This window comes from Heterostelium album, assembly GCF_000004825.1.
Source record: "Heterostelium album PN500 unplaced genomic scaffold PPL_contig7, whole genome shotgun sequence".
In the NCBI taxonomy this organism is placed as follows: domain Eukaryota; phylum Evosea; class Eumycetozoa; order Acytosteliales; family Acytosteliaceae; genus Heterostelium; species Heterostelium album.
Window position 1 is genome coordinate 1 of NW_008805084.1, and position 11158 is coordinate 11158.

General features: G+C 32.9%; 2 protein-coding genes across 2 annotated transcripts; one reads left to right on the top strand and one right to left on the bottom strand.

Annotated features, from left to right (window-relative positions):
* Window positions 1-27: 27 nt before the first annotated feature.
* PPL_03640 (uncharacterized protein) lies at window positions 28-10208 on the bottom strand (the record flags this gene model as incomplete). The annotated part of the gene is made up of 13 exons (XM_020574565.1): window positions 28-863; window positions 924-4953; window positions 5018-5104; window positions 5181-5365; window positions 5428-5785; window positions 5850-6946; window positions 6990-7253; window positions 7345-7902; window positions 7994-8266; window positions 8331-8888; window positions 8949-9263; window positions 9734-9785; window positions 10188-10208. Coding segments are annotated over 13 exons (8634 nt in total), but the record flags the coding sequence as incomplete, so codon positions are not given.
* A 52-nt stretch (window positions 10209-10260) lies between these two features.
* PPL_03641 (uncharacterized protein) lies at window positions 10261-10827 on the top strand (the record flags this gene model as incomplete). Its single annotated transcript, XM_020574566.1, has 1 exon — window positions 10261-10827. A coding segment is annotated over one exon (567 nt), but the record flags the coding sequence as incomplete, so codon positions are not given.
* Window positions 10828-11158: the final 331 nt, after the last annotated feature.

Genomic DNA, 11158 nt, shown 5'->3' on the forward strand with positions numbered 1-11158 from the left:
ATAAATACCAAGAGGAAGTGAAAGTACAATTCCTGAGAAATCTGTTTGTTGGTAGAATTTGACAAGTGGGTAGTTTGTGTTATATTTCCAAGTGATAAATCCAATAGAGCTATTGAAGAATGGTTTTGCACTGTTGAGTTGGAATGGAATATTGTCTAAAATTGGGAACAATTGTGTATTGGTACTGATCACTGAAACAATATATGAATCATATTGAAGAGATATTGAAACATTTCCTTTGCTGTCAGGTGTTAGTGTGCTGATTACCATACCATTGCTTTGTTTGAAGACCAAACTTACACTGCTGGTGATCGGTGAATTTTTTTGAACACCTGTAATAGAAGGATCATTGTAAAGGTTTATATTGGATTGTCCACCAAGAGAAACTGTGATTTCATTGTTTGTTGAGTCATATGTGTAGACACATCTTGGTGGAAGTGTGACTGACGTGAATTGATTGGTGCAGACTGATGGTGATTTACACCAACCATATGATGTGAGACTATTTAATCCAGCTTGGATTGTCAATTTGTTTGATGAAGCACTTGAAATATAACCAACACATCCATTGGATGAGAGTGGTTTCACTGCAAAATTGACTTGAGTTGGTGATGGACAACTGTTTTCAAGGAAAGTGATCTTGTCCATTGGTGCAATGTATCCTGTAATAGGGTCAAGAGACATCAAGTATTGTTGTCCAGGTGTAATGTTTGGAATTGAATAATATCCTTGTGAGTTGGTAGAAGTTTTTGAGACTTCAATAGTCTTACTTAATGTAATTTGTGCATTTGAAATGACAGGTTCATTTTGGTCAAATATATTGTTTGAATTGAGATCATTATAAACATATCCAAATACAATTTCTGATGAGAATAAAAATGGTTAGCAATGTAATTCGTAATCAAATATTTGTTTAATCTTACCTTTTGGTTGTAAATTAAAAGTATTGGCACTTGTAAAACCATTCCATTGGAGCGATATTGTTCCTGTGGCTGCTGGAATGGAACAGGTCATAGAAGTAATTTGTGGATTATCAGCAGTACAAGTTAATGTTCCATAATTTGAAAGAATCAATTGTGGAATTTGATTCATATAGTTATTTGTGAATGTTATCGATTGTTCAACACAATTAATATTTTGCAATGGTGTGAAGAGACTTGGTGATGAAACTTCGATTTTATCAATTATAACTCCATTAGATAGTTGATTTGAAGAAACAATTGTTCCATCTGATTTATAGAGTAATACATTCAGAGAGCTTGTTGATATGAATGATCCAATTGAATTGAAAATCGATGCAATATTGTTGAATATTCCAACGGGAAGTGATAGATAACTTCCTGGAGTTGATGAGAAGAATTTAGCTGGTGATAAAGTTGTTCCTGAATTCCATTGATAGAAAGCATGATTGTAGTTTGTTGGTTGGGTGGATGTCACTTGAATTGTGATATCATTGATAATCGGAATTAATGTTGGTGATGTTGTCGAATATATCAAATTGAATGTTCCCAGAGTTGCATTGAATGAAATATATCCTTTTGAATCAACTTTGATATTTTGGATCAATTTTGAATCTGAAGAAATGGCAACTGAAACTGATTCAGATGTTACTGGAACATTTGTTTTAATTCCACTTATTTGTTGGTCAATGTAAAGATAAAGACTAATCAGTGATGTTGGATGATAGATTGATGATGTTTGACCACCAATTGTAACAAATATTGATCTGACAATAAATGATTGATCGAAATTACAGATGATCTGTTGATTGTTTGTGAATATTGTTGAACTACATTGAGTTGAAATCACATTATCTTTGAAGAGTGTGACATAACTCTTGAGTGGATTCACTTCAATTCCAGATGGAATGAAATTTTGACCAAAAATAGTCACACTTCCAGAATTAAATTCAGTCTTTTCAATGATTGGTCTTGAATATGAGAAGTTTGATGGAAGTAATGAAATCAATGGTTGTCCTTCAATATTGAAATTAAATGGAATATCTTTTCCGATTCCAGCTGGGATCGGACATTCAATGATATCAGACAAGAATACACAACTTATGTTTTTCAAACCAAAAGTTATGTTTCCGAAATATGAATTTCCAAATCCATAACCATTTAATCTGATGATACCACCAGTTGTAGGAAGAATCTTTGGATTGATGAATTCTAAAATTGGTTGATCATAATCGAATTTGAAATTGTTTGATTTTTGATTTCCACTTTCAATTGATATTTGAATATTCTTTCCAACACCATATGGAACCTGTGTATAAATATAATCAGATGCAAAAGAGATGATATCACTCTGAGAATTATTAAAATAGATTTGTGATTTGTTATTGAATCCATTTCCTCTGATCAATATCCAATCAAATGGATCACCATGGTTTTGTGAAATGCTTTGAATATCTGGTGCAAGATAGTTGAATGTTCTTTTTGAAACATTGTTGTATATTTCAAATTGATTGATTGTAATTGAAATAGTTTTGAATATTCCACTTCCAGATGGAACTGAACAAACAATTAATGAATCACTCCAGAAACTATTGGGACCAAATACACATGGAATTGATCCAATAGAAATCAAAGAGTTTGATTGTTGTGATGATGGTCCAAAATTCTCACCAAATATAGAGATTTGTTGTCCATTGGAGTTAATAATCTTTGGTGAAATTTCATAAACCAATGGTTCATCATATGAAAATGTGAATTGAGATTGTTGGTTGATTGGAATGTTGCTGGTAATTGCTAAATTGAATCCAATATTGGGAGGTGTAATACATTTAATTTGAGTTGAACTAATAACATTTGTTGTTTGACAATCGATTCCACCAATTTTAATGATCATATCTGATGTGAATCTAAATCCACTGATTGTAATGGTATCACCACCAATTGCTTTTCCACTTGTTTTGGAAATAGAATTGATTATTGGTCCAGAATCTGAACAAATTGAAGATAAAGATGCATCATTTGGATCGAAAGTTGCAGATTGACCCAAGTTTATCAATTTTATATCACAAAGTTGATAATTGAATTTTGAAATTACAAGTCCTGTGAAATCTGGATATTCTTGGATGAATGGCAGTCCTGTTGGTTTTGAGAAATAATAGAATTCAAAATCATCTGAAACTGAATATGAGGTTGATGCAATCATCATTCTTTCCAATTGATTTGTGATTGATTTGATTGAATCTGGTGCACAAACTGTCAAATATTCACTGGTTGGAGATATCGTACAAACTTCAAAGTTGTTTTCAGACAAGAGAGAGTAATCATAAATGAATTCAATTTCATTTGACATTTCAGTTCTGCGATTAAAGAATGTTGAAATGAATTGATTGACTCCATTGATTGTTGTCCATTTGTTCATTGAATTCAATAACAAATTAAAGTCAATGCTATCCAATGAAGCAATTTCAAAGATTGAGAATTGACTTTGAATCAATTGAACAATGTTGTCATTTGAAATCGATGAGATTCTGGAAGAACTTAAAAGTGTGTTCTTTCTCTTCATTGATTCACGTTTGATGATGTGGTTGTCAATTAACAATTCTTTGTTTGCTCTATCAATCAGAGTATCACTATTGAAAATATCACCAAGACCTGTCATACCTCTTGACTTTACCAATGTTGTAATATAATTGAATAAATCGATATGATTAACACGATTGGTAGCTTCTGTCATTAACTTCCAAGTGGCAACAGCGGTCCATTGATATGAGTTCATTGTTGGTGTTGTTTCAGTGTAGGTATCTAAATTGAATGCAGCTGGAACCAAATTAAAACATGCACCAAATTCTGGGTTTGATTCGATTGTTCCATCATTATAAAGATTTGAAACAACTTTTGAAAGTGCCAAAGCAATTCCATTTGCCCAATTGAGTGGATCTGTTGGTAAGAATGAAATTGGACTTTCAATTCCACTTACTCTATAAATTGAATTTAGAATAAGGAGATATGAGAGTTCATCTGGACAGTAGTTTCTTCTGTTTAACATGATATTGAATGGAGCGGTTGCTGTTGGGTATGATCTTGTGAGCGTAGTATCAAGAATGAATGAATAAATATTGGTAGGAAGAGTATATAGAGTTTTAAATTGATTAACAAATCTAATAATTTCAAACTCCCTAATATCTGGGAGAAGTTGATAGTTTATATGACCACCAATAAGTGGGAACTGAACTTCTCTTGTGGGTGGGAACTGTTCATTAGGTACAACCACACTAATCTTTGTGAATAATGCATAATTGATATCATTGCAACCATTGGCCAGTGTAATTTCATTTGATTCACATATTCTGGCAACCAAATCATCATATGCCAAATAGTGAACTGACAATGAATTTTGTGCACGGTAACTCCAAATTGGATTTGCATTTGTACCATCTACGATTGGAACCTCTAAACCTACAACACTGTCAATTGTATTGTGTCCACCAGTGAAAGGAGTTTGTACTGGATCGGGAGCACCTTTAACATAAGGGGGTAGTGGTCCGAAAGCTGGGGGTTCTACTGAAGGTGCAATGTTTACACCAGGTCGGAATATTGGAGTTGTTCGTGTTCGAAGAGCATTGTAAAAGACTTGATTTCCAGCTGAAAGTGCTGTTTGTCTTATAATTCTTGGTGTGTATGGTGGTTGAAGATCACCAATCAATTCTTGACGAACCTCAAAATAGATCTGATTTGTCCATGGAACTGCTGACCCTGGAGAAATTGTTGCTGTTGATTGAATTGTAATTGTTTTACTTGTTGGTGTTCTAAAAATTATTGTTTCATCAACTCCGCCTTCATCTCCTATTTCTTGAGGTAAAAAGGTTGGAATTGGTACAATATCAGTTCCAATTGTTTGTGTTTGATAGACAATCCTATTGTTATCATCTTCACCAAATTTAACTTTAGATTTTTGAGTACCGGTTTTACCATGTGTAACTACTGGTTGATATCCCTAAATCACAATGGATAGTTAATAAAAATGAAACTTCAAAAATTAAATAATAAAAGAAACATACAAATGATGAATAACTTTTAACAAATTGGTTGAATTGTTTCGAGAGTTTTGGATTGTTGAAACATAAAACAGTTCCTCCTCTTTTTGCCTATTAATAATAATGAAATCAATTTATTTAGATCTATTAGTATTGTGTTTGAATTAATTGAATTCAAAATACATACTTGTCCTTTATGTCTATTCAAATCACCGATACAAAATAGATTTTCATTTGCATCAGTTTCTTCTGCTTCTGTTCCATAAACTGGATACATACTGTAAGCAAGTTTCGAATGATCATGACCACGCATTTTATTATAGTGACCAACATAACCTGTTCCAGTATTGTGTGAGAGATGAACAGGATATTCTAATTTTAAAAATAAATTGTAAGTTATTTGAAGAAATAGACAGTGATATGATACAACATACCTGTTCTTTCAACATTAACAATTTTTGAATTCACAGAGAATAGTCTGTCCTCTGAGCTACACCATGTTTGAACAAATAGATTTCTATCATAAAACTCAGCGACACCTTGCCACATATCAAATCCATCATATTGAAAGTAAATATCGATTTTGTTGGACCTTAAAAGTGGTGAAGAGTTGAGAATAATCGATCTTCCAAGTGCAACCACACCGTTTGCTTTAAAGTTTGCATTAGAAATAGATGGAAGTTGAACTCTCGAGAAAAATTGAGGTGCATTTATTCCTGGAATTACTAATGGAACACGCCATCTACAATTATCAAGAGTTGGTGGAGTAGCCAGTAAACCATTTACACATGTCTATTAAAAAAATCATGAAAAAGTTAGAATTTTTAAGTATATTGCATGTAAATTTTGATTTTACTTGTCCATAATTCCTAGTGTTTTGATCAATCAGAATTTGGAGATTTGGAAACGCAACAGCATTTAGATTGTCATCATTTGCGGAGTATGTTAGTCTTGGATGGGTTCTCGCAATCATCAATGAGGTGGTTTCGATATCGGTGACTTGGTAACAGAAGAAATGTTGAGCTTTTTCTGCAGGTGGAACCCAACCATCAGTTCCAGGTTCAATATCATTCGGAAATCCTGGAAGACTATGCATAATGTGGATCGCTTCAGTAACTTGACCAGTTTCAGTTGTATCATAAAATAGCATTTGCTTCAAGTGTGCCTTTGAGCTTCCTCCATCATAGTCATCCCAAGTCATGTAATAATATTCTTCCCTCTGAATAAAAGTGGCAGCCAATGGAGATGTTATATCATCGAATCCAACACGTCTAATCATATCAGTCATTGTGTTGTCATAGTATAAGTAGTGATTGGGAACCTGTGCTTGACGTAAATAAATTTGTAACCACCAAAGTACATCGGGATTGAAAGTTGAACCAGCTTGACGAGCACCTTTACAAGTAAGACCAACATATTCGAATGTAACTTGATCAACAGTTGTGCCAGTTGTATGAATCAGTTCCACTCTGTATATACCAGAGACTGTTGTGGCTGGTGCATTAAATCTGATATTTGTGGCTCCGTCATTAGTGAAAGTTGGAATGTTGACAATAGTCGTTGGATTAGTTGTTAAAACCAAACGAATAGAGTTTGGAGTGTTTTGATTGGTAGGAGTTGTAACTGTGATCGGAGTTATTATTTTTCTTGAACCTCTGGTTGGTGAAATTGAAGTGATTGATCGTCCATTATAATTTATGTTGACTGGATTGGATGTTGAACCTCCTTGAATCGTTATTACCAATGGATGTGGGTTGTTTGCTGGTGATTTTGGAGGTGAAGTTACAATCATTGATGTTTCACTTACCACTGTGAATACACATGAAGTTCCACCAATAGTAACAGAAGTAGTTTCAAGGAATTTTGTACCAGTCAATGTTAAAGCTCCTCCTTGAGGTGTTGAAAGTGGTCCAGTTGTTGAAGTAACTGTTGGAACTTTTGAATTTGTTAATTCTAATTTCTATTTATTTTTTTTTATTGATAGGTAATAACTTACTATAATATGTGAATGCATTGGCAAAAATATATTGGGTATTTTTTGTGTTCAAAGTAACTCCAACAGCACCTGCGACGTTGGTAGATGGTGAAGTACATTGAAATGAATTAAAAGGTGCGTTCGTGGCAAGACTGCTTGGAATAATATCGCATTTCGATGCCCCCAACAATATTAAGATAGGAATCTCATATAAGTTGGTGCATGTAAATGTAATGATTTCATTTCCAGATATCTTTCCATTTCTATCTGCTGTTATTGTTGGTTCTAAAATATTTAAATTACGATTAATATTAATACTAAATTATTTTCTTTTGGAAACTAATTTTTGTTTTTTTTTTTGGATGAATATACTCACTGACAAAATGTAAATTGGTGGGTGGTGAAGTAAAAGAGGAAGTAGAAGAGATTTCTTTCAAGACTACTGGTAATGGATTGGTTATATCTGTTGTTGTTGGAAGTACAAATGCACATTCAACATTTCCTGAATTAATAGTATCGACGATCTGGCAACTGACACCTCCTATAGTGATAGAGCTGATCTCGTCCAAGTTGTAACCTTCAATTAGATAAATTTTAATTTTATCCATTGCAGGATTTGGATCAATTGATTCGATAGCCGGTTGATAGTAAGTGAATTTCTTTCCATATGTATATATAGAATTGGCACCATTGATTATTGCTGAAATTGAAGACTCATATCTAAAGCCGTTTGCTTGATTCAAAAGTGCTGCGTCGACAGCTGGTACTTTACAAGTTAGGACTTTGTCAGTTTTTGGTTCATCAGCCTGAATAGGACAATCATTTCCATTTATTGTCACAGATGATACTTGTGATAATAATTCTCCACGAATTTCAATTTTATCTCCACCAACTGACAATCCTTCATAGATACTCAATGATGTTATTGTATGTTCTATCAAATTATTTTGTGTTGGAAGAAATTAAATTAAATTTATAAGTATATAATTTAATCCTTAATTGTTATTAAATTTGATAATACATACGATAGAAAGTAAAGGTAAGTCCTGTGGCAACGTGTGCGTTAAGTGTACCTATTTTCATTGAAATTGGAGTTGGTTTTCCGTTAAAAGAATCTGGGAGAATCATTTTGAATTTGTTGGATGAAAACGATGTTTTGGTGATTGTGGCAGGTGTTGTATCAAAGAGAATTTGAACATCGTTCATAAATGAAACATCGAAATTCTCTACAGTCACTTCGATTGGTGTAGTTTGACCAGCTATTCCACTATTCACATCGAAACTCAATAGTTTTGGAACTATTTTAATTGAAAGTTAGTTAGATTGTTTCAAAAAATAGAGAAGCTAATGTGGATTACATACTCAAGATACCAAATAAAGAAGTAGAGCTGAATGTGTTGGTTCCATAGGTGACTTTGATATTAACATTTGAAGCAGTTGTAAAAGAAGGAAGAGTGTTGCATTGAATCGATGTTTTAGAAGCTGAGACAGTAACATCAGTACAGATCTCGGTTCCTATCATCAATATTGGATCTGGAATATTATTAAGGAATAAATTGTTCACGGTAACATCGATAGCAACATTCTTTCCGATAATAAACGATGTTGGTGTGAATGTAATCTCTGGATCTTGGTAAATAAACTCGAAAGAATCGGAACTCTCTCCATCAACTTTAACTTGAACACCAACATCGTTAGGTGCTTTGTTTTCACAATCGATAATAGTGGAAGGTGTAACACATTGCAAGGAAATAGCAGTGTTGGCAAAATCATTTTTGATCGGACAATCATAACCACCAACCAATACATGTCCTGGGTTGCTGTTTGATGGATTCAAAAGATTAAATCCATTGATTTGAATGATATTACCACCTGCACAAATACCTTTATTATTTGGGAGAATATCACTAATTATTGGTTCTAAATTGAGAATAAAATGTTAATTTTAATAAATTCAATTATATTTAAAATCAAACTTACTGAATAAGTTTAGATCAAATGCATTCGAATTGAGAACTCTGACTGAAGCTTTCCAAATTCCATTGGCACTTGGAGTTGTCTCTGAATCTAAAATTGGACCATTAACCAAGAGAGAACCATCTGTTTGGATTACAGATACGAACGGAGTTTGGACACCATCATTAATAGCAATGGTTACAGATGGTGAAGTTCCAAAGTTTGTTCCAGATATCACTAAATTCGAACTGATTCCTCCAGTAGAAACGATTCCGGTGATTTCAGGAGTCGGCGGTGGTGTATCTGATGAATAAGTCAATGTAAATAAACATAGAAATACTAAAAAAACATATAATATCTTCATTTTAACCGATGAATATTTGTTGTTTAAAATCAATAATGATGTTTAAAATCCAATACTAAAAGGTATTTTATCGTGAAGTATACTTTTTTGACAAAAGATTGATTCTTAACCAGAACGAAAATATGAACTATTGATAACGTATGATTGTGGTTGAACAAAGTAAGATTAATCGTGATTGGAGAAAAGATTTTGTTTGAGGGTCAAACGATTTATGATACTACAGTAACTGATACCCATTTTGATAGGCAAAGTCCTAAAAGACTGTTCTAATGGCGAATGTAAATCTTTTTTGTTTTTAATACATCGAAAAGGCAAAACAAACTTCATCAAAAGAACATAAACGAACAAAAATTTTAGTTTTTTTTTTGAGAAAATGATTAAAGATTTTCAAGCTCACTAAGATATTACTTTCGTTTTATCATAAAAATATCAAATTTTTATTTGCATATTGATTGACGAAGTGCAAATGTGCCAACTTTACTTCCCTCATTTGCAAACTTTGTTAAAAACAACAACATCAAAAAGATCATAATTCGTGTGTTTGTCATCACACGAAATCTTAAAGTAATCTCTCCTGCACATCCTTCAGTACGGTACTGATATCAAATTCATGAGGACAATAAACAAAATATATGATCAACCAAACAAAAACAAATTTAATCATATCATATCATCTTTTTCTATATTTTATTAAAATAGATATAAATATTTATGAAAAAAAGTAATAGAATAGATATTATTCCAAAGACAGTGTTACTCTTCCAACTGGTTTTGTTGTTAGTGACTCTGTTACCTTATGGATCGTTTGCTGCGGAACCTGCATGTTTGTCACCAGAGAACAAAGCCGTAGATTGGTGGTATATTAAGAAACTACCAAACACCGGATCGTACCTATATACCGATAGCGCTGACCAAACCATACGATGGATGCCGAAACCAATTCAGAGCATTGAGAGCAGTCTTGCTTTGACTATGGGCCAATTCCTTTTGCCAAAGATTGTTTCGCTTTCCTACAATGATAAGGCATGGCTCAACGACTCCAGCGGTAACCTTGCAACTCAATTGAACCCAACGACACAAGACGGTAGTAGCGGTCTGGGTAAAGGTGTTCTCGGCTACGACACTACAACCAAGAATGGTATCCACATTGTTCATTCTCTCGAAGGTTTTCCAATTCCATTGAATTCCACAAACTTTGTGGTTGGTAGCAGCAAAACTCCAGATCAGAGATGGTTTCCAACCGATTCGATACTCTCTGGATTCTCCTATTATAATGCAACATTCGGACATTCATTCCTTTGTACAAAGGTTCAACAATCGAGTTTAATGCAAGTAATGACCACGATAAAGAGTTCCAATCCTTCTATCTACACATTGAATGCCGGCAAACCTTATGCAGATGAAATTAGTTTCCTTCTCGATGGTCAACCAACATCTTCATCGACAATCACCTCGAATCTTTACTCTACATTGGGTTATCAATTAATTGGTGGATCTGATATCTGGAACACAAATAATCAACAATACCTTAGTATTCCTGTAAGTATTCAAATAGTTATAGATTCTTATTTTTTTATTTTATTTTATATTATTTTTATTTTATTTTATTTATTTTTCAAAAACAACCTGTTCCCGCCTAAAAAAAAAAGATGAAAAGATGATCTTTCTTTGTAAAATGATTTTAATTTTAAATTTTTATTTTTTTTGAACATCTTTTTAATTTTAGTTTTTTTTTTAATATTTGGTAATCATTTGATCTAGAGATTAAAAAAAAAAATTAAAAAGGGGAGTTAATATGAGAGTGTGATGTGTTCTGATTATTTTTATAAATTTCTAATAAAGTATTTATTTTTATTTTTTATTTTATTTA